The 27,520-nt window shown below is 37.2% G+C and overlaps 1 protein-coding gene across 4 annotated transcripts in view; it reads right to left on the reverse strand.

Annotated features, from left to right (window-relative positions):
- Positions 1-27,520, reverse strand: part of sema4d (sema domain, immunoglobulin domain (Ig), transmembrane domain (TM) and short cytoplasmic domain, (semaphorin) 4D) — a 133,856-nt gene that overhangs the window by 7,889 nt on the left and 98,447 nt on the right. For all 4 annotated transcript variants that reach the window (XM_056446024.1, XM_056446027.1, XM_056446025.1 and 1 more), the window contains 9 exons: positions 26,985-27,130; positions 20,117-20,179; positions 19,912-20,010; positions 18,072-18,165; positions 17,248-17,364; positions 14,415-14,566; positions 5,998-6,173; positions 1,966-2,122; positions 641-863 (listed from right to left, as the gene is read on the reverse strand). In XM_056446024.1, the coding sequence (XP_056301999.1) occupies positions 641-863; positions 1,966-2,122; positions 5,998-6,173; positions 14,415-14,566; positions 17,248-17,364; positions 18,072-18,165; positions 19,912-20,010; positions 20,117-20,179; positions 26,985-27,130 (1,227 nt within the window). The remainder of the gene's footprint in view (positions 1-640; positions 864-1,965; positions 2,123-5,997; positions 6,174-14,414; positions 14,567-17,247; positions 17,365-18,071; positions 18,166-19,911; positions 20,011-20,116; positions 20,180-26,984; positions 27,131-27,520) is intronic.

The following is a 27,520-nucleotide window of genomic DNA, read 5'->3' on the forward strand; positions in this document are numbered from 1 at the left end:
TGTGGTTTTGACACTGTTCTCTTTTTTTCTTTACCTCCTTGTTTCTTGTGTTTGTGTATTTATATACAGTTGAAGTCAGAATGATTCTCCCTCCTGTGAATTTTTTTCTTCCTTTTCCAATATTTCCCAAATGATGTTTAACAGATTCAAGATTTTTTCACAGTATTTCCTATAATATTTTTTCTTCTGGAGAAAGGTTTATTTCGGCTAGAATGAAAGCAGTTTAGAATTTTTCAAAACCATTTTAGGGTCAATATTATTAGCCCCCTTAAGCAATATTTGGATTGGGTACAGCAGTGTTTCCCAACCCTGTTCCTGGAGGCACACCAACAGTACATATTTTGTATGTCTCCCTTATCTGACCCATTAACTTCAGGTTTTGGAGTCTCTTCTAATCTTCTGATGAGTTGATTCAGGTGTGTTTAATTAGGGAGAGGTTGAAAATGTGTACCGTTGGTGTGCCTTTAGGAACAGGGTTGGGAAACACTGGTCTACAGAACAAACCACTGTTATACATTGACTTGCCTTATTACCCTAATTTTACCATAATTAACCTAGATAAGCCTTTAAATGTCACTTTAAGCTGAATACTAGTGTCGTGAAGAATACACCTAGTCAAATATTATGTGAAGTGACTCACCGGTGGCTGTGAAAATGACGTGGTGTATGCTGTTGTCGAGCGCCTGCACCCTCTGCACGGCGATCTGTGTGTAGTTTACATCTTTGGTGATGAGGCGAGGGCCGTTTCCTATGGGCAGAACCGGGTCCTCCAGCAGCGGATGATCCCTCACAAACTGAAGCGTCTTATCAGGCAGATGAAGAGACGAGCTCATGTTCTGCTGACGGTTCATGTTATTGATGCACTGAAACACAAAGAAATGGATGATTCAGAAATCTGACTGCCCGGCTGATGAAGAAATATGAATGAATCAATGAATGAATCAATAAATGAATCAATCAATTTGTCTGTCTATTCATCCATCCATCTATCTGTCTGTCTATCTATCCGTCTATCTATCCATCTGTCTTTCTGCTCGTCTATCTATTCATCTGTCTATCTATCCTTCTATCTATGTCCATCTGTCTATCTATCCTTTTATCTTTCCGTCCATCTGTTTTTTTATCCTTCTATCTATCTATCCTTCTATCCATCTGTCTATCTATCCATCCGTCTGTCTATTTATCCTTCTATCAGTCTGTATTTCTATCCTTCAGTCTATCTATCCGTCCGTCTGTCTATCTGTCCATCCATCCGTCTATCCTTCTATCCATCTGTCTATTTATTTGTCCATCTGTCTATCTATCTATCCATCTGTCTATCCGTCCGTCTGTCTATTTATCCGTTGGTCGGTCTATTTATCCTATCCATCTGTTTATCTGTCCGTTCGTCCGTCTATCTATCCTTCTATCCGCTTGTCTATCTGTCTGTCCATTTATACTTCTATCCATCTGTCAATCTATACTTCTATCCGTCTGTCTATCTATCCGTCCATCTGACTATCTATCTTTCCAAAAGTCTATCAGACCAAACTCATGATATTTGCATTATTATTATTATTATTATTATTATTATTATTATTATTATTATTATTATATAATTTAGTTTATTTAGATATATTTTATATGTTTTATATATAAATTTAATAATTAAAATTTACTTATTTTAATTAAATCTAATTAAATTATTGTTTTCATATCTAATAATTTTAACAAATGCTATTATTAAATTAAAATGTAATTGATTCCAATGAAATATTTACATTTCTAAATGTATGGTAACTCAATTTAATTTAAGTCATCAACACTAAATAATTTAATTAAAGTAGAATCACATTTCTCCACCATTTATCTACTTTACAATCATTTGAATATTTTCTACAGACTCTTTATTTACATGACTAATCCTTCTCTCTTCCTCGTCTAATCTTAGTGACACACTGAGCCATGTTTTGGGGAAACACTCACCGCTCCAGGTCTGGGACTGGGAGGGGCTCCATTAAAGCGGACCCACTTTGTGTGGGACTGTTCAACCGTGACCTTCTGCATGTACTTTCCTCTGGAGAAAACCTCATGCACAGAGCTCATGTTATAGGCGCAGACCGCCGACAGACCCACATTCCCCCTGAAACACACAAACAAGCACACCTCTGGTGAAAATACCCACATTTGCATACTAAATGACCTGATTTTGATGTGCAGTTCAGTTACTCAGATTCAGGAGATTTTATGCATCAGTGTGGAAAATGATGAATCAAGCCAAACTGGAACAAGTGGTTTTAAATACCACACAAGCTTAAAAAGTACTGTTGACACACTACAGTCTACTCTACACCATGAGTAGACTAGAAGCTAAAGTAAACTTTGATGACTCGAAGGCAGTTGGCAGGAAGCATACCGGTTGCTAGACGGTTGCTTGTGTGTTCTGAGTGGATGCTAGGCAGTTGGTAAGGTTAAGGGTACTCTTGGTTGTTGCTAGGCAAGACTCATTTCTTAGTTGGATCAAATAATTTCTAGCATGTTAAAGCACTTATCTAACCATTATTAGCATGTAGCTAATCATAGCTAGCATGTGTAACACAAGAAGTCCTGTTTGCTAGCATGAGCCAAACAAGCCAATCCCCATGTCTCTACGATGTTCTGATGTCAGTATTATCAGATATCAGTATTTAAATGGTTGCTAGGTTAGACGGTTTTGTTGCTATGAGTCGATTGACAGCTTAGAGTAGTGATAAATTAACACCTTTTTTTTGCCAATATGAAAGATATAAGTGTTGCTATGTTGTTGTGGGTGCTTGCTAGGCAGTTGCTAGGGTACCCCGGGTTGTTACTAGGCAAGCCTCATTTATATTTTTGATCAAATCTCAATCCTTAGCAAGCATTTTTAGCATGTTATAGCACTTAGCTAATCATAATTAGCATGTAGCTGTTCACTGCTAGCATATGTAACACAGGAAGTCCTGTTTGCTAGTATGAGCTAAACAAGCCAAACAAGCTAATCCCCATGTCTTTATGATGTTCTGATGCTGAGATATCGCTGTTGTTAAATGGTTGCTAGGTTAGTCTGTTTCGTTGCTATGAGTCTATTGATAGCTTAAAGTGATAATACATCAAAGCTTCTTGTCAATATGAATGACAGAAATCAACCATGATGTCTAGGCATTGCTAGGTGGTTGCTATTGTGTTCTGAGTGGTTGCTAGGGTATGCTGGGTTGTTACTAGGCAAGCTTCATTTACATGTTTGATCAAATCTTATTACTTGGTAATTATTTCTCACATGTTATAGCGCTTAGCTAATCATTATTCACATGTAGCTAATCACTGCTGGCATGTGTAACACAGGAAGTCCTCTTTGCTAGCATGAGCCAAACGAGCCAATCCCCATGTCTCTACGATGTTCTGGTGCTGAGATATCAATATTTTTAAATGGTTGCTAGGTTAGACTGTTTTGTTGCTATGAGTCTATTGACAGCTTAGACTGATGATAAATTAACACTTTTTGGCAATAGGAAAGATATAAGTGTTGCTATGGTGTTGTGGGTGGGTGTTGTGTTGCTAGGCAGTTGCTAGGGTACCCTGGGTTGTTACAAGGCAAGCCTCATTAATATGTTTGATCAAATCGTAAAACTTAGCAAGCATTTTTAGCAGTTACAGAACTTAGCTAATCATTATTAGCATGTAGCTAATAACTGCTAGCATGTGTAACAAGAAGTCTTGTTTGCTAGCATGATCCACACAAGCCAATCCCCATGTCTCCACAATGTTCTGATGATGAGATATCGCTGTTGTTAAATGGTTGCTAGGTTAGTGTGATTTGTTGCTGACAGCCTAGAGTGTGGATACATCAAAGATTCTTGTCAATATGAATGATATATTCCAACCTTGATGTTCAGATGCTGCTATAGTGTTCTGAATAGATGCTAGGAGTAGCTAGTAGCTAATCATTATTAGCATTTAGCTAATCACTGCTAGCATGTGTAACACAAGAAGTCCCGTTTGCTAGCATGAGCCAAACAAGCCAATCCCTGTGTCTCTACAATGTTCTGACGCTGAGATATTGCTGTTGTTAAATGGTTGCTAGGTTAGACTGTTTTGTTGCTATGAGTCTATTGACAGCTTAGAGTGGTGATACAGGAAATTTTCTTGACAATATGAATGATAAAAATCAACCATGATGTCTAGGCATTGCTAGGTGGTTGCTATTGTGTTGTGAGTGGTTGCTAAGGTAAGCTGGTTTGTAAATAATCAAGCTTCATTTACATGTTTGATCAAATCTTATTACTTAGCAAGCATTTCTAGCATGTTATAGCACTTAGCTAATTATCATTACCATGTAGCTAATCACTGCTAGCATGTGTAACATACAGGAAGTTCCATTTGCTAGCATGAGCCAAACGAGGCAATCCCTGTGCCTCTACAATGTTCTGGTGCTGAGATATTGACATTGTTAAATGGTTGCTAAGATAGACTGTTGCTATACGAGTCGATTGACAGCTTAGAGTGCTGATACATCAATAATAATAACAATATTTCAAATATTATGTTGACTTTATTGGGTGACACGGTGGCTCAGTTGTTAGCAGTCACCTCACAGCAAGAAGGTCTCTGGTTCGAGTCCAGAGTGGGCCAATCTGTGTGGAGTTTTTTATGTTCTCCCCATGTTGGCGTGGGTTTCCTCCGGGTGCTCCGGATTCCCCCACATTCCAAACACATGCGCTATAGGTGAATCGGGTAAGCTAAATTGTCTGTAGTGAATGTGTGTGAATGAGAGTGTATGGGTGTTTCCCAGTGATGGGTTGCAGCTGGAAGGGCATTCGCTGCATAAAGCATATGCTAGATAAGTTGGCGGTTCATTCCACTGTGGCAACCCCTGATTAATAAAGGGACTAAGCCGAACAGAAAATGAATGAATGAATGTTGACTTTCTTAACCCGATTACACATTGCAGTGTGTATTTAGAGTAGGACAGATTTGGGATGTACTACTTCATTACCAATGGACTGTTCTGTTGCTTAGTTACAAGCCCTGTCAATCATCTCATCACATTTCCCATATTTCTGAAGTAATTATGTTGACATTAAAGCGGATTTCTCTCAACAAACAGGAGAAGCTTCAGTTAGTAATTAGGGAATTGGGTAACTATGACTAATTTTGAAAAAGTAACTTTGTCGGCTGCACATCCATGATGTGAATCTCCCGTTCCACCACATCACAAAGGTGCTCTATTGGATTGAGCTCTGGTGACTGTGGAGGTCATTTGAGTACAGTGAACTCATTGTCATGTTCAAGAAACCAGTCTGAGATGATTCATGCTTTAAGACATGGTGCGTTATCCTCCTGGAAGTAGCTATCAGAAGATGGAGACACTGTGGTCATAAAGAGATGGACGTGGTCAGCAACAATACTCAGGTAGGTTGTGGCGTTGACATGATGCTCAATTGGTACTAATGAACCCAAAGTGTGTCAAGAAAATATCCCCCACACCATTACACCACCACCAGCAGCCTGAACCGTTGATACAAGGCAGGATGGATTCATGCTTTCATGTTGTTAAGGCCAAATTCTGACCCGACCATCTGAATGTGGCAGCAGAAATGGAGACTCATCAGACCAGGCAACGTTTCTCCAATCTTCTATTGTCCAGTTTTGGTGAGCCTGTGTGAATTGTAGCCTCAGTTTCCTGTTCTTAGCTGACAGGAGTGGCACCCGGTGTGGTCTTCTGCTGCTGTAGCCCACCCGCCTAAAGGTTGGACATGTTGTGTGTTTAGAGATGCTCTGCTTACCTCGGTTGTAACGAATGCTTATTTGAGTTACGGTTGCCTTTCTATCAGCGGGAACCAGCTCACTCATTCACTCACTCTCTCACACACAAACACTCACAAATTCTCCCCACTGACATTATGAGAAAGTACACTGCTTAACAGAAACATTAGCAAAACACTTTTGCACTATATTTTTGGAAGCTTGGGTAGTCACACATACACACACGCTAATTCTCACCACTGAGATGTGAAAACCCCGTAGATGACGGTGTCTCTCCAGTGTGGGGCTTTTAAAATAAACACATCATGAACCACATTGAAGACAAAGTTGAGCTCCGGCATTGAGCAAACCAGCTTGGCCTTCAGAAACGACGTCCACTTCTTCTGCAGGGTCCGCTGGCCACCCAGATCCCCCTGATACAGCGAGAGACAAAACACACACTTTAAACATCATTTACATAAAGTGGAACTAAAAGTCACTGAACACTGGAGTAATGATGCTGAAACTTCAGCTTTAAATCACAGGAATAAAGGAGATTTTACAATTTATTCACAAAGAAAACAAACGTTTAACTGAAACCACATCTAATTGCTTTAGGGAGATTAAATATACTTATTAATAAAGTGATGTTTAACAGAGCAAGGGCATTTTTCACAATATTTCCCATTACATTTTTATTCTAGCGGCTCAGTGGTTAGCACAATCACCTCACAGCAAGAAGGTCGCTGGTTCGAGCCCCGGCTGTGTCAGTTGGCATTTCTGTGTGGAGTTTGCATGTTCACCTCGTGTTGTCGTGGGTTTACTCCGGGTGCTCCGGTTACCCCCCCCCCCCCCATCCAAACACATACGCTATAGGGGAATTGGATTGTTCGTAGTGTATGAGTGTGTGTGTGAACGTGGAACTTAGGACTAAGCCGAAGGAAAATGAATGAATGAATGAATGAATGAATGAATGTATTTTGTATCATCTGCTATTAATAAACCATTGTTTTGATATCTTTATATATTGTGTAAATTCATGCATTCATTTATTTATATACTTGTAATTTGTATTATTTTTTATATTTGTGTATGTTTTGTATTATTTATTACATTTAAAAGTCCCTAAAATAAATAAAAACTGTGTTTAAAAAATAATGTATATAATTTTTAACAGTTTTTACTGTATTTTAGGTCAGGTTAAATATGCCTAAAGTGCTGTTAAAGAGAGCACTGACATTTGTTTTACAGTATTTCCCAGTAGATTTTTATTCTGGAGATAGTATTATTTCTTTTGGTGTGTATTTTAATAAAACATTTAAAACTATATAAAAACAGCTAAGGTCTATTTTATTAGCACCTTTAATAAATATATATTTTATGGCTTTTACTGTATTTTTGGTTAGATTAAATATTATATATATTAAATATATATATTAAATAATATAAATAATATATTAAAATATTTAATAAAGTGATGTTTAACAAAGCAAGGAGATTTTTCACATTATTTCCTATTTTATTTTTATTCTGGAGAAAATCTTTGTTTGTTTATTTGTTTGTTTGTTTTGCAATAAAAATATAATTTTTTAAAAACATAAAAACTGCAGTGGTCTATATTATTAGCCCCATTAAGAAATAAATACTAATTTTAATGGTTTTTACTGTATTTTAAGGCAGATTAAATATGCTGAATAAAATGCTGTTTAAGAGAGCGAGGGCATTTTTCACAGTATTTTCCATTATATTTTTATTCTGGGGAAAATCGTATTTCTTTTATTTTGGTTTGGATTAAAACATTATTTGTTTTTTTAAAGGTCAATATTATTAGCCACCTTTAGAAACATATACAGTGCTCAGCATAAATAAATTCACCCCTCAAAAACCTTTAAAATTCATATTTTTCATTGGAAGCTTTACAATATTATATTTGTGCATATACAGTACATTAATATAAAAATATTAAATACAAATTTTAAAAAAAGAGGAAAAAGAAAAGAGAAAATTTAAAATTTAGCTGAAATTTTGTAGGTTGTAATGTCTTTTTTGCAATATTTTGCTTGAATTTATTTGTATTGTCTTTGAATTTCTAAATATGTTTGGTGACTAAAATATTATTTAAATAAATATATCTGTGTAATAAATCTGTTTTGTTTAAATGCACCAAAATACATTGCCTATATTCAATGAGAAAAGGAGGAAATGGGCTGTACTCGATTATGCGGAGCACTGTATACCTTTGACTTTCTTAATTTCTAATAATTCTTTAACCTTATTAGGCCTTTACAGCACTTACATTAACATTACTTTAGTTGTTAAAAATATAAGTTAAAAAGTGTGTTGAAAAAATACTCTCCAATAACAACAGCACAGAAATATTTAAAATATATATTATTTTCATACGTGGGCTAATGATTTTGACTAACTGTACATGTATAAATATACGTATAAAATGTAAACAAATTAAATCATCTGGTTATGTTTTCAGAATATTTGCTGCTTATTACAACAACATGGACATCAGCCAACACAGTTTCTGTGAATCCCTCCATTAACAAGCATCCAAACGGTTCCAAAATAAACATGAGAATGAGACAAACTATAGTCATCACATTTAAACAGGACATCAGACTGTCAGGTTTTATATTTACAATGTCTCTGACTTGTCTTACTTTTTGTATATACGATTTTTATTTTGGGGGTAGCACGGTGGCTCAGTGGTTACCACGATCGCCTCACAGCAAGAAGGTCGCTGGTTCGAGCCTTGGCTAGGTCAGTTGGCATTTCTGCAACCCAGGCTCATTCTGAAAACGTAGTCTCGTGGAAGTTTCTGGAGACCGCGAAATACGTAGCCGGGGGTACGTCCGGCTGTATTTCATTTTTTTAAGCGAACGCTGCGGGACGGTGTGACGCCGTACCTTTCGGCGATTGCCGGCCGGCCGCTCACCTCTGTGTGGAGGGCTTTCCCGCTGCAACCAGTTTGTCCGGTTAGCTCTTTGTGTACTTTGGCGGACTCGAGGCGCAGAAAGGGGCTGACCATGACGACGACCGGGTTCGAGTCCGGGGAAGAGTGGTTCCAGAAATCAGGTAAGAAAACAAAATCCAAAAAATAAAGCGAACCAGTTCGTCACAGGGTGAGAATGTGGTCAAAATCCGAAAACGTGGTAAAACTCAGACGAGGGCTTTACTTTTTCTGGACGGCTTTTGTGAATCATCGTTGGTTGGGTTTAGGGACGGAGGAGGGTGGGTCAGCCGATTGGCCGGTCGCACGGTTAATCATTCTGTCATCCAGGCAGACAGGCGGAAGGTCGTTCGACAGCGGCCTCTAGCGGGTTTACGCGAGGACGGCGCAGGAGAAAGCGCACACAGCGGCCTCTCGCGGATTCGCGAAAACAAAAACTGCAACAATACGTACCTCCCGGGACGTATTTGGCGGTCTCCAGAAACGTCCCCGGGACTACGTTCTCAGAATGAGCCTGGGTTGCATTTCTGTGTGGAGTTTGCATGTTCTCTCCATGTTGGCGTGGGTTTCCTCCGGGTGCTCCGGTTTCCCCCACAGGTCCAAAGACATGCGCTGTAGGTGAATTGGGTAAGCTAAATTGTCAGTAGTGTATGTGTGTGAATTAGTGTGTATGGATGTTTCCCAGTGATGGGTTGCAGCTGGAAGGGCATCCGCTGCGTAAAACATATGCTGTATAAGTTGGCGGTTCATTCCGCTGTGGCGACCCCAGATTAGTAAAGGGACTAAGTCGAAAAGAAAATGAATGAATGAATGAGGTGCTATACAAAAATAAATGATTATTATTATACTGTATCTGAATAATCTGCATCTCTAAATGTTTATACGAGACAAAACTAACAGGCTTGATCACATTTGCACTAAACATGCTTATTTAAAAGATCAACAAATGCCTCTTCTCTAGCAGTAGATCTTTACAGAGAAGCAGAAATGAAAAACAGAAACTGAGATAAAAAAGTAATCAGATGTTGATAAGAGCTCCAGAGAAGCATCTGTCACATGAGATGAAGAGGGAAGTTTATTGTTTCTGAGAAGGAACAGATATAAGCAGGTGGAACAAATTTATAAAAACAAGAAATACTTCTTTTTGAGAACGAGCTGCTGTGTCAAAACGCTTCACGGAAACACTGTTGTGTGCAGGAAGTCCATTTGTCTGGGTTTTGAATGGCAGGAATTAATTTTAAATAATGAGATCAGACTGCATCAGTTAATGAACAGTGGCCATATTTGTGCATCTATTTACAGTTGTGTATTAGATTAGAATGGTTTTTAGATTAGAATATCTGGAAACACTTTATAATAACTACACACTATGAATCATTTACTAAGCATTAGCATCTAGTGAATTCATTATCTGTTCAGCATTAACTCTACATTAGTAAGCGTTAGTAAGCAGTTTATAACTGCAGCTACAAATGCTGTATTCTTGACTTATAAGCACCTGTATAATGTGCTTAATACTTGTACTTTCATACTTGGTTATTGGTTTATTTTTCATTACTAAATGAAGTTTTGCATTATTTACAAATCATCTGTATTTAAGAGTAGTTGAGGGTTTTTAGGATCATTCAGAATGAGTTAGTAAATGATTAATAAACTATAGAAATCAACATTAACTTATCTTATTATTATTTAGACATGTACTAATAGTTAACTAATATGTTAATAAATGCTTTATTAACTCAACTTCACGCAGTTTTGTGACCTAATCTAAAGTGAGGACTGTTCATGCTTTATAAATCCCTTATAAATCACAATTAAAGGCTCAGTATCAAATGAACAATAATCTTAGCAATCTAACAAATAAAATGACTGTAAAGTTTAAACATTGCTGAATAACAGGAGTGTCAAAATACGACATAAAACTGGATAAAACAACAACAACAATATAATAATTGAACAATATAATAAGATGCAATGTTTAAACTGTACAGTAACTTAATTTTAGATAAGGTTGCAGAAATTTATTTTTCATGTGAAGTACAGTTTTATTAGTGTATCTTTAAATAAAAAGGAATGAATAATGTCATTTTTCCTGTTTAGAATTTAACTGAGCCGTTATTTGTCATTTATAAGGGATTTATAAAGCATTAACAGTCCTCACTTTAGATTAGGTCACAAAACTAAATGAAGTTGAGTTAATAAAGCATTTATTAACATACATAGTAACCCTTAATATATGCCTGAATAATAAGACATATAAATGTTGATTTCTATAGTTTATTAATCATTTACTAGCTCATTCTGAATGATCCTAAAAACCCTCAACTACTCTTAAATACAGATGGTTTGTAAATAATGCGATACTTAATTTAGTAATGAAAAATAAATCATTAAAGTATGAAAGTACAAGTATTAAGCACATTATACAGGTGCTTATAAGTCAAGAATACAGCATTTGAAGCTGCAGTTATAAACTTCTTACTAACACTTATTAATGTAGAGTTAATGCTGAACAGATAATGAATTAACTATTTGCTAATGCTTAATAAATGATTTATAGTGTGTAGTTATTATAAAGTGTTACTGAATATGTTTTTTGTCCCCGAAGGGCAATTAGATTTACAGCAATAGCCGACAGTTGACAGCAACAAGTCACACACGACAACATAAAACAACAGTAAACAATACAATAATTATTTAAAGCTTGTTTATTATCCCAACTGCTGTTGGAACAAATGAATGCAAGTATCTGTTGGACCTTGCCTGTCGAGAATAAGTATACCTTCTGCCTGATGGCAAGAGGCAAAACTTTAAATAAAGTGGGTGGTTCTCATCTGCTAAAATGGACCCCTTCTTTATGACTCTCTCCTCACTCGTCCAATACTGTTAAGATTAATGCCCAAGATCTTTTGAGATTGATGAACAATTTTTGAAAGTCTGTTTTTACTAGTCCCCCTCAAATTACCATACCAGCATACTACAGCAAAAGTTAAAAGATTGCATTATGGGATGTTGATCTCTGCTCTGTCGACTTTTGATGTTGAGAATAACCCTACAGTTTAACAAAGTGACTTTTAGTGACTCTTTAGTAGTTTGAAATATAATATATAAGAAACAGCATATAGTAAAATAACAGAAAATGTACTGGCAGTTTATTACAAGGCTTTTTGTAGCGTAATATACAACACCAACCCAAACTATACATCAATTTAGACTAATAAAAATGTTCATAAAGGACTTTCAGGAAAGTTTTAACTTCCCTTTGACTTCCAAAGTATTTATTTTCTATTACTCGAACATCAGGGAGAATAAATGATGAGGTCATTTTCATTTTTGGGTGAACTACCCCTTTAAGAAGATAAGTAGAGGATTATAGAAGAAGCACCACATCCAAAAGAAATGATAATAAGCCTTTAAGATTGTTTAAAAGTCATGAAAATATGAGTACTCTGTTATTTCACATATAACCATCTGATGCCCAAATGACACCAAATTGAAAGTGTAAGTATTTAAATGGCTCAGAATTTATGAGCTATTTAAAACCGGCCCTGGAGATACCGGTATTACAGGTGCTTTCACACGTGCAGTCAAACCCTGGTTTCCATAATTCTCATGTCGGTGAGGCAAGTATTTGCTGAGATCCCAGTGTGTTTGTCATAAAAACACACGTCTGGTCCTCTCCTGTCTCTCGGAGAATCATCAGTTTTCCCCATTCAAAACTATATGTGATATGCATCTGTTATGGGTTTGTGATTGGTTCGTTCTGTTTCCTGGTTTTTACCTTCTGTTTCTAAATAGGTGACTCGTTATGGTGCAGCAGGTGCAGCTAATCTTCAGGCTTATAAAAGGAGCTTCCACATTGTGTTTGGAGACTGCTTTGGAGGATCGTTCTTTTCATTTGACTTCCTTCGGCTTACCCACTGCTTATACTATTATTTTTTTTTTTTGTTTATTTAAACTTTGCTCCCATGTAATTTGTTGTTTTGAACGTTATGTTAGACATTTAATTTGGTTACTTTCACATTATTTTATTTGATCATTTTTGTCTTTTTGTAACCTTTAAATAAATATCTTCTTTGCATTATTATATTCATTTGGTTTCGGTTCCCTTGATTTTGTTGCGTGCTTGAGCCGGCACGTAACACATCTTTTAAAATTATATAAGGCTGCACAATATATCCTTTCAGCCTCAATATTGTAATGTGTGTATGCGCAATAGTCAGAATTATATTTGATCAGAAGTTACTGCAAAGTTTAACCGTAATTCAGTGAAGGTTTAAGCGTTAAGTTAAAGCTAAGCTTTAAGGCTAAACGTTAAGTTTAGATTAGATTAGATTCAACTTTATTGTCATTACACATGTACAAGTACAAGGCAACGAAATGCAGTTTCGGTCTAACCAGCAGTGCAATAGCAGCAAGTGCAGGATACAGGTATAAGTTATAAAGTGCAGTTATAGAAAAACTAGGGTGATATTTACAGATGGATGTACTGTGAACATTATATCCAGGTTGTATTAGCTATGAACAGCTATGAACAGCTATGAACAATATGAATTTATTGTCATATGCACAGTAAGGAACAGGTACAATTTACTTTGCTGTCCACACTGAATACCAATGAGGTTTAATGTTTATATTAAAAATATATAAATTACATATTTTCAAAATAGGCACGCAAAAAAGTAAACATAAATATAAATTAAGAAATAAATTAGGGCTGCACAACATTGGAAAAAATCGCACATTGCAATATTTTGTTTTGCTGCAATATATATTGCAATACAGCAAGAAGGTCACTAGTTTGAGCCCCGGCTAGGTCAGTTGGCGTTTCTGTGTGGAGTTTGCATGTTCTCCCTGTGTTGGCATGGGTGTCCTCCGGGTGCTCCGGTTTCCCCCACAAGTCCAAAGACATGTGGTACAGGTGAATTGGGTAGGCTAAATTGGCCGTAGCGTATGGGTGTGAATGGGTGTGTTTGAATGTTTCCCAGTGATGGGTTGCAGCTGGAAGGGCTACCGCTGCATAAAACATATCCCGGATAAGTTGGTGGTTTATTTCGCTGTGGCAACCCCAGATTAATAAAGGGACTAAGCTGAAAAGAAATTGAATGAATGTTAAAAAACCGTTGTGCAAAATCCAGCAGAGAATGAATAATGTGTAAACGGAAACAGCATACATGAGCAGTAGTTGAATGCTAAAGTGTGTACAGTATGTGCAAGGGACAGTCCATCGTTACAGACCCATTGTTAAAGTTAAGCATTAAGTTAAGCATTCGGGAATAAGAAATATTACCATAATTAACTTTAAGAATTATTTTATTGAATCATTTATACAGTAAAGACTTTGTTATTTTTGATTTGATTATTCCATTTCTGTTCCTCGATACTATTTGACTACTCCGAAAACCAAAAAGCCTTAATTATTTCACTTTTATCTTTGATTAATTGTATTTATCTACGCTTGTAATGTGTTTATTACATTTGATGCATGATATACTCCCCTACAGCATCAGCACAATCAATCAAAACTAATCAATTCTTTCCAAACATTGCTTTTCAAGTCATCTGGCGACGTTGAATACATCGCAATATCGATCTCAGAAAAAAACAAGAGATTTTTCCAATATGGTGCAGCCCTAGTCCTGTAGTGTTTGCTTCATTGCTGTGGTTTATCAGTTTCTCAGTGTTGTGCAGTATTGTTTTCAGATGATCTCACCTTACATACGCGAGCGATCCTGGGAATCAGCAGTTTGCCGAAAAACTCGTACTCCACCGACACCTCTGTGAAGAAGTAGTAAATCTTGTCATCGTCTCCATCCGGACTGTTCTCTCCTTCTCTGATCACGTCCGCAAAGACGAAACTGGGCTCTGAACAGCAAAAACACAACCCCACTATGAGCCTCAATTAAGCTATTTACAGCTGAAGTCAGAACTATTAGCTGTGGTTCTCAACTGGTTTGGCCATGGGACCCACATTTTTACATGGTCATCAAGCCGCGACCCAAATTTTTAGGAACTATAATATAATTTTAGGAATTATAATTAATTTGTATTTATTTGTTAACATACACAAGAAGTGACAGATAAATCATAAGAAAATCCCCAAGACTTACAAATAAACAATATTTTATTGCTGTCATTTAACAAAATGTATTAAATTATAGAAATATTACAAAGTAAAAACGTCAAATACTGTAAACAGAGGTTAGGGTAAGGAAAGGTTCAGTTAACATGAACTGAACTGTTAATAAAACAGTAACACTGATCCTGTTGAACAGAACAAACCAACAACATACAGAAAAATGATTCAAATAATCAGAACCATTTTTATAATCACCAGTTATTTGCTCTTCTGCTATTGCGTGGGCTTTCTTGGCCTTTGCTACACGGTGAGCTACACAGTAAGATGCGTTTAGTGCCTATCCTTGTTTTGAACATGAAGATGTTAGGCACTTTTGTGATGCCCTCAGCTCTTGGAGTCGTCTTTGAAAATAGTCCACAGGTTTGTCCTTGCAACAGGGATGTTTGGTTTCTAAATGTTGTTTTAATTTAGAAGGTTTCGTGCTCTCGTGAGAGCGCCTCACTACATATGACACTGAGGTTTTAAGCCGTTAATATTTGTCGTTAATATATGTAAATCCATACTTTACATATTCAGGCTCGTACTTGCGCTTCGACATATTTGTTGCTATAATTAAATTAAATTTCACGTCAAACGGTACAGTTGTTGTGTGCACATTTCAAAATAAAAGTCTGATATAAGCAAAATAAGTTATTAATTTAACTTGACCACACACTCAGACCCACTGAAAATGTTCCCTCGACCCAAAAGTAGGTGACCCACCAGTTGAGAAAAAAGACCCACCAGTTGAGAAATGCTAACCTAAATATTAACTCAAGTAAGTCTTACAGACTTGAAATAAAATAATGATCATCATTGATCCTGCCACCCTAAAGGTTTCCTAACAAATTAAGTTAAAGAACTATTTTATTAAATAATTATAAAAGGGTTTTTAGGATTATAAAATATATATATTATTTCCTGTCAAGCCATTTATACCTGCTCTTTCTGGGAAACGTCTACTTAAAGTGTAGCTCACTTATTTTAGGAAAGTCCTTTTGTTCAATATTTGTGGATTAAAGTGTAATTTTGAAAATGCTTTTATTATCCAAAATAATCTCAATCATTGTTTAAGACTTCATCAAAACACCTTGTTTTGGGTTTTACACTAATATATATTGGAAAGTTTTATATCTATAAATGTAAATAAATGTAAACCCCTTTTTAGCATATTCAAATATGAGATATTAGCCTAGAGCAGTGGTGGGCAATCTCGGTCCTGGAGGGCCAGTGTCCTGCACAGTTTAGCTCCAACTGTGATCAAACACACCTGCTTATAGATAATTAGTGATCTTGGAGACACTGATTAGCATGTTCAGGTGTGCTTGATTGGAGTTGAAGCTAAACTATTCAGGACAGCGGCCCTCCAGGACCGAGTTTGCCAGCCCCTGGCCTAGAGTGATGTTTAAACACCTAGAATTTGTGCTTATTGCTTTGTATTTAATAGGCCTGTTCGTTTTTATGTTTATATCACCCTCTCGTTTCCCCTTATTTCTCTCATCTCTTTGTAATATATTTAATTCTCAATTCTCTTATTGTTTAAAAATGAACTAAAGTTTGTAGAGACTGTATTCTGTTTTATTTGTAAATCTTTTGATGTTATAAATAAAAAAATAAAATAAATAATGATGACGCCATGTGATCGGTCATCATGACTGCCGCAACTTTGAGCCCCGTAGTGTCCAACTTGACGGCTCCGTTTTCAACTCCGCCCCCGCCTGCGCTCGGCTAATCTCGTTGATCATTGGCTGCAGCCGTGCTTCATGTCGAGCGCACCTATAGATTAACATTTGTCTAGATACACCAGGTAAGAGGGAGTGTGCCAACCCATGTATTTTTGGTGCAATTGTTAGTCAGTGTAGATTAGATAGGACGTCACTGACGTTGAAGATGAATTTTTCAGATATTTTGTTTATTAGAGTAGATTACAGGGGATTTTTTGTCAACATTAGTAAGACTGTTTGGTTTTATTTGGTTCTTTCTTTAGCACCACCCATAGCCAGTCTTTCTAATATTTCGTTGTTTACTGTCTTCGACATTGTATATATTGTAAATATCTCACTCACTGATTCACCCTCAATTTTGTAAATAAACCACCATCATTTTGTTCATTAATTCTTGTTGTCTGTCCTTACTTTGTAACACAACTTACTTTTGAGTTCAGTCAAAAACTCCTCGGTTAAATGTGCATCCCCACTCCCCTAGACAAAAAAGGGTTGCAAAAACATATATATTCGAGCCCTTATCTAGAGGAAACGTCCGGTTCCGATCGAGTCTGAAACCGTGTGATCGGACCCGATTTCCGATCAAGTGATTGGATCTGGACATCCCTACCACAAACTCATCACCATAGAGGCATTCCTTTTTGTCAATAACACACGTTTAAAACAGTCTACTGCGTGTGTGTGTGAGTGTGTGTAAACATTACCGTTGAGCCAGGATGTTGAGTACTCAGTTCTCAGTAAACTCTGAGACGGAGACGATCTGGAGATGATCGGTTCACTGCCCAGAAAGTTATAAGCAGTTCCCGAGTACAACTCGCCATCTGAAAGACAAACACAGATCAAAATATTAGTTTCTGGGGGATTTTAATACTTTTAAAGATATATTTTACAGGTGTGTTGTTTAACAGAGTGACGTTTAACTGTTTTAACTGATTCATTCATTCATTTTCTTGTCGGCTCAGTCCCTTTTTTAATCTGGGGTCGCCACAGCGGAATGAACCGCCAACTTATCCAACATTTGTTTTACGCAGCGGATGCCCTTTCAGCGGCATGTTTTAACTGATTTAATAACTAAATAATTGAGTTTTTGACATCATTACAGGGGTTAATATTTGACTAGATATTCTTCAAGATACTAGTGTTCAGCTTAAAGTGACATTTAAAGGCTTAATTAGATTAATTAGGGTAAAGTTAGAGTAATTAGGCAAGTCATTGTATAACAGTGACTTGTTCTGGAGACATTCTGAGAAAAATATTGCTTAAGGGGGCAAATAATATTGACCTTAAAATGTTTTAAAAATAAAATAATAAACACTGCTTTTATTCTAGCCGAAATAAATCAAATAAGAAGAAAAAATATTTTAGGAAATACTGTGAAAAATTCCTGAATCTGTTAAACATCATTTGGGAAATACTGGAAAAGAAAAAGTTCACAGGAGAGCGAATAACTTTGACTTCAACTGTATATGAGGACTAACAAACCATGTAGAGATGTGGTTTAGACAGGAGGTCAGGACGGTTGACTTACCAACCATCACAGTGGTGAAGCTTTGAGACGGATCATAGGAACATTTCCCTCTTCCGTCCTCTGCTTTATTGAGCAGCCGGAAATCTTGCAGAGACTAAAGAAAGAGAAATTCACACGGGAAGAGATGAAGATTCAGGAGGATGCATGTTAAAGCAAAATAATAACACACAGATTGCAGTGTCACGTGATCATGCTTTTATGGTGACAGAAAGAGGAAACTATTGTATTCAAATTTAGGAACAGAGACACTGTTATGTGAATTTCTGGGAAGTTACGGGGAAAATAGAGACGAGGTAAAATGTCACAGAGATCGAAATGTATCATGCTTTTGTTAAAAACTATTAAGCAGAAGAATAAAGTTCCCCAAAAGTAACTAAAGTCAAACTAAAACTGCAGCTACTAAATAGAATTTTTAGGTGTTTACTATAAATGTACCACAATCATCTTGCACTGCTTGCTTCAACCTTAAATAAATAAAATAACTCCTTTGCACAATATTAAACCTTAAATACCTCATTTTCACAATATTCACCTTTAATACCTCATTTTCACAATATCCTTCACAACACTGTTCAGTCTGATGTAAAAGTACTTGTATAGCCTGTCTTATGTGTATAGTCAAGTATGTTATAGTATATGTTATGTGAAGGTTTTTTTAAATAGCTCTTATGTCCAGTGTTGTGTTTGTTTTTATGATTAATTTAATTATTTAATTAATTTAATTATGATTTTGCATTCGAGTAAAACATATACAAATAAATGGAGCGGGTGCTTTTTAAAATGAATGACGGTGTATGAAAGTCAAACCGGTGAGCCGTCTGAAAAACAAGTGCCATTCTGAATCAAATCAGCTGGATGCCCTTCTGGATCTTTCACTAACTGTGAAGACATACTGACTACGCTTACATGGACATCAGTAATCTAGTTATGTGCCTTAATAGACAATAATATAATGAAGGTGTTTACGTGAAGTGCTTTCATGTAAGAGTCTCCTGTAATTTTGGGTTACTTTAACTGCAGTTCGGCAGTTTCTCTTTCACACATGAACATTTCATTCATGCCCCCGTGATAAACTGGGGTATTAGACGCAAATAAGGAGTATGGACTGCTGAGAGTGTTACTAAATTTAATAAATAATTTAAAAACAGGCTCAGCCATCACACTGAATCAGTTAAGCTATATATTTATGTTTCAATGTAATTGATGCTACGCACTTTAAATGCAATAAGTAATATGTGAATGATGTTTGCACATGCATTATAATTTTGGCTCGGTGGAGTGGGGAGGGTGGCATGAGTGAAATCTGCCAAGCTTGGGGGGGGGGCAAGAGTCCTAAATGTTTGAAAACCCCTGCCCTAAACGTCCTGAGAACATCCTGAATGTTCTGTGAAGGTGCCCAAACTAACATCCCCCACACCTTTACAGAAGAGTTGCCATTTCTGTGTAGAGTTTGCATGTTCTCCCCGTGTTGCCGTTGGTATCCTCAGGGTGCTCCGGTTTCCCCCACAGTCTAAACACATGTGCTATAGGGGAATGGATTAACTAAATTGGCCGTAGTGTATGAGTGTGTGTGAGAATGAGTGTGTATGGGTGTTTCCCAGTACTGGGTTGCAGCTGGAAAGGCATCCAATGTGTAAAACTAAGCCAAAGGAACATGAATAATTATTTCTTTCCAGCAAAATAGTATTTGAACTGTCCTAATGTGATTTATCTGTTAGTCTGGTTCACCTTAATATTTTAAACTTCTTAATTGAAAGAAAATTAGCTTTACGTTTACAGTCTATTGCTTGTCTGACACTTTAAGAGTGGCAAGGAAGTGAATATTATAAGATGTACACACCAGATAATCACAGAGAGGCTGAAACGCGTGAGTCCCGCAAACATACAGATTTTCTTCATCCAGCACTTGCAAAACTCGAATGTAGTTTCGACAGTCCGTCTGTTCCACAAAAACAGAAATAAACCCACAAATATTTACAAAGATTCCACCATCAGTGACTGAATACTCAGATTACGGGCATTTTGAGTGTATTTTTCCACATTACCTCTTTAGATTTCCCCTTCAAAATACACATGGACATGTCGATGTCTGGAACTTTCCACAGGAGCTGAAACAGAACAGAGTCAATATAACAACATCACATGAGGGGAAAAACATGCTGTGTGTGTGTGTGTGAGTGACTAACATCAAGAAAATCTGAAGTGCTCCTATTTTTCTAAGGCTACGTCAAAACTAAAGGTTATTGCACACTGAATCTGTCATTTTCGCACGTTAAAAAATAAATTCAACCTCGTGTTGTGTGAATCGTATTGACACACTGCCTCAGAAACTCTGTCTGTCATAAAAAAATCAAACCAAGTTCAACATTTTCCGTTTTTCATATCCAAAAAAAGCACGTTGAGAGGTGTTTTGACAGTTCAGAGCCACCGTAAATGCATAAAAGCTAAATACAGCATGCCATCATTTGAGATACAGATAACTTTATGATAAACACACTGCATAAAATAAAGACAGAATGTGGCAGTTGAGAACACCTATATTCTGAATTCAGCGACTGGTGCACCTCGGCCCTGCTGCTGTTTGATGTGTGTGTGTTTTTGTGTGTGTGTGTGTCCATACATTTGACGTACTTCCCATAGACATAATAGAAAGCATGGTCGGCTTTCAATCCAGTACTTTGACATGTCAGTGCGGCCGCCATCTCTTATAATGTCTACAGGTACTGCCAGTCTCTGTTCAGGATTTGTTTACATACGTGAATGTGTGCACCTCTGCCCTGCTGCTGTTTGGTGTGTGTGTGTGTGTGTCCATACATTCGACGTACTGGCCGTAGACATTATAATAGAAAGCATGGTGCACTTTCGGTCCGTTGCTTTGACATGTCAACGCTGCCGCCATCTATTATAATGTCTACAGGTACTGCCAGTCTCTTTTCAGGATTTGTTTACGTATGTGAATGTGTGCACCTCTGCCCTGCTGCTGTTTGGTGTGTGTGTGTGTCCATACATTCTACGTACTGGCCATAGACATTATAATAGAGAGCATGGTGCACTTTCGGTCCGTTGCTTTGACATGTCAACGCTGCCGCCATCTATTATAATGCCTACAGGTACTACCAGTCTCTGTTCAGGATTTGTTTACGTACTTGAATGTGTGAAGTATCATAAGCAATGCATCAAAATTCCACTGATTTCCTGAAATAAACGTCGCATTTGGGAAAAATCAGCGCAGATCTTGGATAATGAGCTGAACTCTCCTTCCTCTAATGCAGTATTGGATGAACATAATATGGAGCCTATTCCACTTTCTGTTTCTGCTTAGGAGAAGAGAGAGGAGAACAAGCTTGAACTGACTGAACTGAATGTTTTGCGTTTTTTGTGATGGATTAATTAATACGCGTCCGACTCACTGTGCAAGGGTTGTTTACATGACAAAGTTTTTGTTTACATGACAAAGTTTTTGCATATAAATACAAAAAAAAAACACATATGAAAATTTCGGACTTCAGTGTGCAAAAACCTTAATCCAGATACATTTGAGTCTAAAAACGCTCCATGTCCAAGGTATCATTTTTAATTCCTCCCTAAAAAACTGGCTATCCACACTAAAAAGCCCGAAAATGCTTTCGATCATGTGCAGAGCATGCGCACAGACGTAACACACTTTTACCTGTGTCATATCCGCCTGCCGTTTATTTACTTTTCATCTTTTTTAAAGAGCACCTATTTTACCCCTTTTACAATATGTATGATAAGCCTTTGGTGTCTCCAGTATGTGTCTGTAAAGTTTCAGCTCAAAATACACATCAGATTATTTATTATAGCCCCCAGAATCTGCCCATTTTGGTGTCTGAGTTCAGTTTTTGTAACCTGTGGCTTTAAATGCAAATGAGCTGCTTCTCTTTGCCCACCGCTCCATGTGTCATCATGCATTACGTCAGATAAACAGCAGTCAGTGATAGAGCCAGACTATGATGAAGCTGAAATACAGCTCATAAGTCAAAAAATAGCAAGTACGTTTATTGCATGTATTTGTGGTGGGGTTTATTCAGGCCTTTCTGAAATGATGAGTCTCACACTAATGCCGTTTGCAGGACACACACGCATATATTAGCATTTACTGACATGTGGCTGTGGTGATTATAGCAGTTAAGAAGTACATAGAGATTTTACTGTCTTTATTACACACATGCTCTGTTTTAAAAACATTTTAAACTTGTTAAACTTCTAAAATTCACAGAGAGTTGGAAGAGATATTTTAATCTCAGTTTATTTGTAAATAAATGTTCTGTGGACCTGTGTATACATGTTATTATGGAGACATGGCACCTGTCAATCAATTCAGTAGGTAGAGAAACCGCACTCCTATGTCACGTTGCGGTGGGGCTCTAAATAACTGGGATTTGGATCATATTTTAACGTCAGGAAATAAAAAAAGAGACTTGTTGGGTTTATTTTAAGCCAATACGACTGTGGACACACTATACCTACACACAGTTCTGTCCAAACAGCTAACAAAAGTGGATTTTTATAATAGGTGCCCTTTAAAATGACACAGCAAAATGTACTACACTGAAAACAATTATTCAAGTAAGATTCCTTGGATTTACAAATTTTTTTTTACGTTAAGTGATTGTAAACAATTTATTTGGGCTGAATTTAAACAAACAAACTAAGTTGAACATTATTAAATTTAATTTGTTTGTTTAAATTCAATACAAATAAATTGTTTGCAACAGTTCTGCATGCAACACTTTTTTCAGTGTACAGTCTGTAACGCAACCTTGGTAAGCATCGTTTCCTTTGAAGAAAAGCGATATGGAGCATGTACAAACTGACATTAATCTTTAATAAAGCTGCCAATAAAACGGACAGCATCCAAAACATTGGCTTTACAGTGCTGTTCACCATGTTCGCTGAATTGATAGTGGTGTAACGGATCACAAATCTCACGGTTCGGATCACACTACGGTTTTTGAGTCACGGATCGAACCATTTTTTGAACCAGCAAAAAAGGGAGGAGGCAAATGTCATTTGCTTTTAATTTATACAAAAATATTACTGCAAAAAACATTGCTTTAACAAAAAGAACTTAATTTAATTAATTTTAATAAAAATGAAAATCAAGAAAGAACCAGCTGAAAAAAATAAAGTATTCAATATGAAAAATGATCTTTGCTACTGTTGCTGATAATGATAAATATAGAAATCTAACATCTTGTACAACAGAACATATTTATTTTCAATTAATGATTCAACACTTCACACATCAAACTTTCATTATAGATGTGTCATTTCTGAAAACCTATTCAGTGACATAATGTTGATGGTTGTTTGTCGCCACCTATTGGTTACACACTGTAATTGCTACAACATTCACCAGCGTCAAGTTCCATTAAACAGCAAATTTAGTCTTTACCATAAACATCAGTGTTTATATATGAACTATAAACTGTTCTCCCAGTACTTCTGTGGTATTTATTTGTTTGTAACTTACCGAAGGATTAATAAACATATGCAAATCATTATCATTTATCATTCATGTTGCATGAGTTTGAACTGAGATCACGATCTTTTAATGTTTTACTGTGCAGGTTTACACTGAATGCATTAATGTAGGCCAAAGAAGCAGTGACAGAAAACACCTTAATTAATAACCTAAGAAAGCATTTAGGTCCAACACAACTTTTTTTGTCATCATTATATTTTACAGGAAAGCCTAAATGCTTTCATACACCTGATTTGTATGATGCGGAAGGCGATCTCTCTGCAATTCTTATAAATATTGGATTAACCTACAAGCTCAAAAAAGTTTAGTCCGCCGGTCGTGTGCATTCCGAACTGTGGGTTGTGATCCATATGGATCACGGATCAACCATGATCCGTTACACCCCTACTGAAAAGAGTCATCGTTATCGAAAGCTTCCATTTTCACAGTCCACGCTACAATACACAAACACAGTGTCTTCATATTTATGCACTTTGGACCGTGTTTTCAAAAAGATCCGTGTTTGTTTCTTAATAATGCCATCTCAGTGTGGACAGAAGGCTGAAACGGAGAGAAAAATATGAGAGTAAAATACCCTTTTCACATGTGTGTGTTTCTCTGCAGCAGAAGTCTCGGTAAACTCAGAGTGCAGTGAATGGACGAGTACAACATATCATTATTTAACAATCCTATTAGCTGAAATAATGACAGAAAAACTCCATGATGGTGTTATCGAGACTTCCAGAAAGAGGAAAACAATAGTGTGAGACTGATAACGACAGCCAGAAGAGAGAATAATGTCAGATTTACTGTCCTGGCCCCCAAAGATGCTGCATTATAAACACCTCACACAAGCAGTCATTGTTTTCTTGTAATTTGATGCCAAAGATAGTAAGTAAGTAATGTGTATTTATATACGCTTATTTCACGCGGCCGCCATTTTAAAGAACCAAAGCGAGGCTGTGGTGGGAAGAAACGCAGAAGTATAGGACCAGCACTGTAAACATAGCAGTGACATGCTGTGGACTACAAACCTCCAGCTGTTGCAGAGATTTCAAAATACAGATATGGTGTAAACATCACTTTAATATCAGTCAGTACGTTTAATTTAAACAATTAAAAGCAATTTAGCATCAAACAACATCACTGTAAGAGTAATATGCTCAAGTGTCCTCCTAGGCTTCAGTTCATGGCAGCAGGTAAACAGAGGGAACGCTTCCCTGCTTCAGCCTATGTAACTTGGTGAGCGATAAACACTGCAGTCCTCTGTAGCACACCCTCGTGTTGTCCCAGTACTGAAGTTTTAAAACAGTCTAATTCCCGCTAAGTTAAAATTGAAGCGCCGCTGAGCGCGGATGACTCGACTGATCTTCACGGCTGCTTCGCGATCCAGTCTCCGTGTATCTGTGTTTGCATTCAGTTTACCGCTCTTCACCCAGTGCAAACACTGATACACGGAGACTGGAGCGCAAGCGCGAAACAGCCATAAGGATCAGTCGAGTCATCAAGCAGATCGCTCGGCTGTGTTTGTGCTCAGTAAACAGTGGAGAGTGTACTGATGACCTTCTCGGCCAATCACAAGCATATCTGTTGAGCACGTGAACACAATGGCCAATCAGCGCTGTTTTAAGAAAGCCATCAACAGTGCTTTAAATGTTAGCGGGAAATTGACAAATTTTCTTTTAATTCAGTATCGTGACAAGTCTAATATAGTGAAAGAATCAGTTCATTAACTTGAGTTTGATAAATGGCATCTTAAACGTGTGTTTGGGAAAGAAAACGTTAGCTAACTAGTGCCGTTTCCCTTAACTTAGCTGTAAATGAGCTCTGATATCCCTTTATATTTTCACCATTCATTCAGAACGGACCTTCGGGTCACTCAGAAGGCGGTGAAATGATAAATTTGTGTCTCTTTCTATTCGCTGATAAGATATACAACAACGTTCCAATGTAACTCCCAACGATACTTCCGGGTTTCTTCCCACCGCAGCCTCGATTTCGCTTTTAAAAATGGCAGCCGCGTGAAATCAGTCTATAGCGCATTTATTGTGTGTGGCCATACACCCAAAGCGCTTCACAATCATGAGGGGGGGTCTCTCATCACCACCATCAGTGTGCAGCATCCACTTGGATGATGAGACGGCAGCCACAGGACAACGCCGCCAGTGTGCTCACCACACACCAGCTATAGGGGAAGTGGAGAGACAGTGATAGAGTCAATTTGGTGGATGGTAATGATTGGGAGGTCATGATGGGTAAGGGCTGATGGATTTGGCCAGGACACTGAGGTTACACCCCTACTATTTACCAGAAGTGCCATGGGATTTTTAATGAGCACAGAGAGTCAGGACCTCAGTTTAACGTCTCATCCGAAAGACAGTGCTCATTGACAGTATAGCGTCTCCTTCACTATACTGGGGCATTAGGACCCACACAGACTGCAGGTTGAGCGCCCCCTGCTGGCCTCACTAACACCACTGCCAACAGCAACCTAGTTTTTCCCATGTGGTCTCCCATCCAGGTACTGACCAGACTCAGCCATGCTTAGCTTATGTGTGTAAGAGGTAAAAGATGATATAATGCATACAGAAATACATATAAAATAAACTGCAGCACACAAATGAGCAGGCTGAAATGCACTGGCTGTAGTAGTGGAGTATTTATATTCTGCGTGTGTATTTGTATATCTGAGCTTGTGCATTCATGGATGGAGTTTTATGTCTCGCTGGCACACTTTAGTTGTGTGTGTGTGTGTGTGTGTGTGTGTGTGTGTGTGTGTGTGTGTGTGTGTGTGTGTGTGTGTGTATGTGTATATAAACAAAACTTGAAAATAAAGAAATAAAAAATAAATAAATAAATATAAAAATATAATAAACAAATAAATAAATAAATAAAAGCAAAATAAAAATAAATAAAAAATAAATAAATATAAAAAAATGTAATAAATAAAAAATAAATAATTTTTAAATAAATAAATAATTAAAGCAAAACTAACTAAATAAATAAATATAAAAAAAATAAAAAATAAATAAGTAAATAAAAAATAAATAAATAAAAGAAAAATAAATAAATAAATGAAAACAAAATAAATAGCGCTCATTGACAGTATACCGTCCCCTTCACTATACTGGGGCGTTAGGACCCACACAGACTGCAGGTTGAGCGCCCCCTGCTGGCCTCACTAACACCACTGCCAACAGCAACCTAGTTTTCCCATGTGGTCTCCCATCCAGGTACTGACCAGGCTCAGCCTTGCTTAGCTTCAGTGTGTAAGTAGTAAAAGATGATATAATGCATACAGAAATACATATAAATATACAGATATTTAACTAAATATTAAAAACTTTCCAAGATTTAAGATGCTGATGAGTGTTAAAAGCGTCATAACAGTCTTGTGAATGTGTCCATTATGTACTATTTGTCACCTGGTTGCTCTTGATGGAGATGTTGCTGATGTTGAGTTCATACACAGCCTCTCGAGCGCCCACATACAGAACACCTCTGTCCTCATTCAGCAGTAGAGTCGTGTAGTTGAAGACATCCGGCTCCCAAAACTCCAGCAGATCCACATCTACACACACACACACACACACACACACAGATTTTTATGTGAGCTGTGGGTTGGTAAAATAAACTGCAGCACATAAATGAGCAGGCTGAAATGCACTGGCTGTAGTAGTGGAGTATTTATATTCTGCGTGTGTATTTGTATATCTGAGCTTGTGCATTCATGGATGGAGTTTTATGTCTCGCTGGCACACTTCAGTTTGTGTCTGTGTGTGTGTGTGTGTGTGTGTGTGTGTGTGTGTGTGTGTCTCTCGATATACATGCATCTCTCAGGTTGCGAGTTTTCGGCAGAGACCCAACAGACACAGAAAACTGAAGCCCTGACAGGACGTTTAGAAGACACGTGTGTGTGTGTGTGTGTGTGTGTGTGTGTGTGTGTGTCGATCTACTTGCA

The sequence above is a fragment of the Danio aesculapii genome, chromosome 21 (assembly GCF_903798145.1).
Source record: "Danio aesculapii chromosome 21, fDanAes4.1, whole genome shotgun sequence".
Classification (NCBI taxonomy): Eukaryota; Metazoa; Chordata; class Actinopteri; order Cypriniformes; family Danionidae; genus Danio; species Danio aesculapii.